Raw genomic sequence first — 4,269 nt, forward strand, 5'->3', positions numbered from 1 at the left:
AAAAAAAAAAAAAAATGGCTACACATAAAATAAATATAATATATATATATATATATATTATATGTATAATTTTATGTGTGAATATATAAAAGATGTAATAATATAGAAATATTTCCTCGATTATATATAAAAAAAAATTAAGAATATATACATATAAATATGTATACATATATATATATATATATATATATATATATATATATATATATATTTATATCTATATCGATTTTTTAAATAATTGATTATATATTTTTTTAGATATTGCTTAAGGTTTTCTCAAAAAAAAAGAGGGGAAAGGACCACACATATAAAAGATTATGTTTTAAAAAGCGAGTCGAACATTGAAGGTACAAATGATACATATATATGTGGAAAAGGCATAATAATCAGATAGGAAAACAACAATATATATATATATATATATATATATATATATATATTTAAAATAAATATTCAATCATTTGTGTGTAATTTATACGTAATACACATATATATATATATATATATATATATATATATATATATATATATATATTTATTTATTTATAGCTAGCTTGCTACACATTTATCAGTTGGAAGGTCGTCATGGAGTTGATCATAAAAAAGCCATATATAGAAATATTTGAAAAGATCTTAAAACTGTTTACCCATATTTGTGAAAATGTTCATTTTAAGTTAACAAGAAATAAGCTAGAATTAAGCGGCTCAAATAATTTAACAAATGAACTGGTGATACATATTGATAAGAAATTTTTTATATTAAATGATGTAAATGGAGATAAGAAGAATATAATTAATGGAACTGTAAAATCAAAAGATTTCTACAATTGTATATATAATCATAAGATAGTTAAACATCTGAGGAGTACTTATTCACAGCATGGATCTTATAATAGTCACAAGAAAGATGATATGAATGAAGAAGCAAGAATAAATAATATAAATAATGATGAAATTAAATCAATCGTTTGTGATGGTATGTATCCAGATGATAACAACAAGTCATATTTTAGGAAGGATAAAAAGTGGAATATACATCTTTCCAAGATAACTCTGAAATTTAATAATATAAATAATAATAATATGAATCATAATAATATACATAATATAAATCATAATAATAATAATAATAATAATAATACGGATGGTGATGGTCATGATGATAGTGCTAATGCTCATAGTGATGGTCATGATGATAATAATAATAATAATAAATTAGAAATAATTATAAAATTTAAAAAGTATAACACCTATTTTAGTGCAATACTAAAATTGAAAACGTTCAACACACCAATGAAAAATTATATTTATAAAAATGAATCTATTATACAATTAGATCCAACCCTTTTTTTACTTAATCTTAAAGATCTATCTAATGAAAAGAATATTTTTTTAAAGAATACAGATAATTCATTTATCATCAGTTCTTTAGAAACTTGTGATTTCAGTTTAAATAAAGAAAGAATAAAAAGAGAACAATTTTTTTATAATAATAAAAATATATGTATTCCATCTAGTAAAACTAAATATTTTTTTAAAAATAAAAAATTCCAGGATCATAATATGTCTCTTCCTTTAAATGAACTGAAGACCATAATTAAATTCTGTTCAGACTTAAATTTATTATGTTTGTTTTCTACAAAAAACTTTAAAGAAAATCTTATTATATATTTTGGTAATATAATATCTTATATATTAGAGAAGAACAAAAATAAAATAAAAAAAAAAAAAAATAATAAAAATAAAACTTTTCAACACAAGCAGGATATATATATGATGAACACAAACCATGTGAAACATTTATCAAATATATCACGTGATTATAAATATGATTACACGTTTGATTCGTCTAGAAAATCACACATAAGTAGAAATAAAATCCATGATGATGATGATTATATAAATTCAAATTTGTATATATCATCAAAAGTGGAATTAAATAATAATGACAGCCACATATATGACAATAAAAACAATTACGATAATAATAACAAATCAATAGTTTTTTATTTATCTGATTATACATCAAGCGATGAATATGATTCTAGTATGGATGAATTCGATGATCAAATATATTTACCAGTATATGATAATGAATATACAAAGGGTGACACCAATTTTAATTATAATCATATTATAACAGGATGTGTGCATTTTACTTCATATTTTAATATATCATGTGATTTTAATGAATATGAAAATGATAAGAAATATGAACACGAAGATGTTTTTCAACAACCTATGGATGCGTTTGTTATAAATAATAATAATAATAATAATAATAATAATAATAATAATGATAATTATAATGATAATAATCATTTTGATGATAGTAAAAAAGTGAAGAAGATACATCATAAGGAGAAAAAATCATCTATAGAAAAAAAAAAAGAAGATATAATTTATAATAATACAAAAAATTGTGGTTTTAATTATGAAAGTAATAATTTAAGAAATATAAGAGAAGAAGGAAAAGAAGAAGAAAAAAAAAAAAAAAATTCTTCTATCTCTGAAGATATAGATAAGGATAACAATTATCATGTTATGCAAAATATTAAAAATAAAAATATTAATTATGACACAAAGGAAGACAGTTTCAGTGATACTTATGGTATGTTTAATCATTTGAAGGAAAACAAAAGTTATGAGGATAATAGAAGAAAAAAACATCATGTTGTTTTGATAAATGAAGATCAAAAATGTGAAGAGTCTGAATATGATCAAAATGGTGAGTGTTCACATGTACCAAAAGATGATTGTTCATATGATCCAAAATATGATTGTTCATATGATCCAAAATATGATTGTTCATATGGTCCAAAAGATGATTGTTCATATGGTCCAAAAGATGATTGTTCATATGGTGCAAAAGATGATTGTTCATATGATCAAAACAATAATATTGATACAATTTTCAGTAACCTCGTCCAAGAACAGGAAAAAGAAATTATTTATAATTCCAACATTTATGAAGAATTCAATTATGATACCTATATGAGGCAAAATGAAGAGACACCAAATGTGTATAAAAATATGCAGGAAAAAATAAAAAGACTTGATATAACCTTGGAAAATTTAAAGCAAATAAATAAAAGAAAGAAAAAAATACTGAATTATCCAAAGAATGATGTAAAAAAACCTTTTTTGGTTTTTTCCTTACCAAAAAGTAGAAAATTCAAAAAAAGAAGGAAACCCATCGAACATATTTCTGAAGTGCATAAAAGAAATAAAAGATCATCCAAGGATTTGTTATATAATGATGTGGAAAATAAAAGGTATGATAACAATTCGGTGTCGTGTAGAAGTGAGGAAAATGAAATTACAAGTGACAATTTTTATTCCTTAAACGATGACAATGAAGAGGATGATAATAATTATGATGAAGAGGATAATAATAATTATGATGAAGAGGATGATAATAATTATGATGAAGAGAATGATAATAATTATGATGAAGAGAATGATAATTATTATGATGATGATAATAATAATTATTATGATGATGATAATAATAATTATTATGATGAAGAGGATGATAATTATTATGATGGTCATAATAATAACCATTATGATGAAGAGGATGATAATTATTATGATGGTCATAATAATAACCATTATGATAATTTTCCAGGTGAAACTTATTACAACATTCGTCATAATAAACATGGTGTGGGAGAAAATATGGAATATATGAACTACTTCAATAATATATACGACAAATATAACATGTATAACAAAAGGAATAAAGAAAAAATACATCACATAAAAAATAAAAAATATAAAAATCAATTAAACTATAGAAATTATTATATGAGTGAAAAAGATAACAATATTCAGTATATGAAAGGGGGAAATGAAAAGAATGAGAATGATGAAAAGTTTTATAATAATTACAAACATTTCAACAAGTCTAGATTGTCACATAATATACATGATAAGGCACCTCCCACAAATCAATATTCAGGGCCTAAGAATACACGATTAATTGTGAAAAATTATTCTTCTCATATTCTAACAGATGAAATAAAACGTCGTAGTGTTAATTATGATAATGACATATTTAATTATAAAAAATGTAAGTTACAAAAGAAGTCATAAATTTCGTGTGCGGGTAAAAAGGGAAGATAGATTTGTAAAAAAAAAAAAAAAAAAAAAAAAAAAAAAAAAAAAAATATATATATTTATATAAATATATTTTTTTTTTTTTTTTTTTATTTAAATTTTTTTTTTTTTTTAATTTTTTTTTTTGTTTTTATATTTTTTTTTTTT

At 21.5% G+C, this 4,269-nt stretch overlaps 1 protein-coding gene across 1 annotated transcript; it reads left to right on the plus strand.

Annotated features, from left to right (window-relative positions):
* Positions 1-585: 585 nt before the first annotated feature.
* PRSY57_1025700 (hypothetical protein) lies at positions 586-4,098 on the plus strand (the record flags this gene model as incomplete). Its single annotated transcript, XM_012907846.2, has 1 exon — positions 586-4,098. One exon carries the CDS (start codon positions 586-588, stop codon positions 4,096-4,098), a length of 3,513 nt encoding a protein of 1,170 aa, XP_012763300.2.
* Positions 4,099-4,269: the final 171 nt, after the last annotated feature.

This window comes from Plasmodium reichenowi, chromosome 10, assembly GCF_001601855.1.
Source record: "Plasmodium reichenowi strain SY57 chromosome 10, whole genome shotgun sequence".
NCBI lineage: Eukaryota > Apicomplexa > Aconoidasida > Haemosporida > Plasmodiidae > Plasmodium > Plasmodium reichenowi.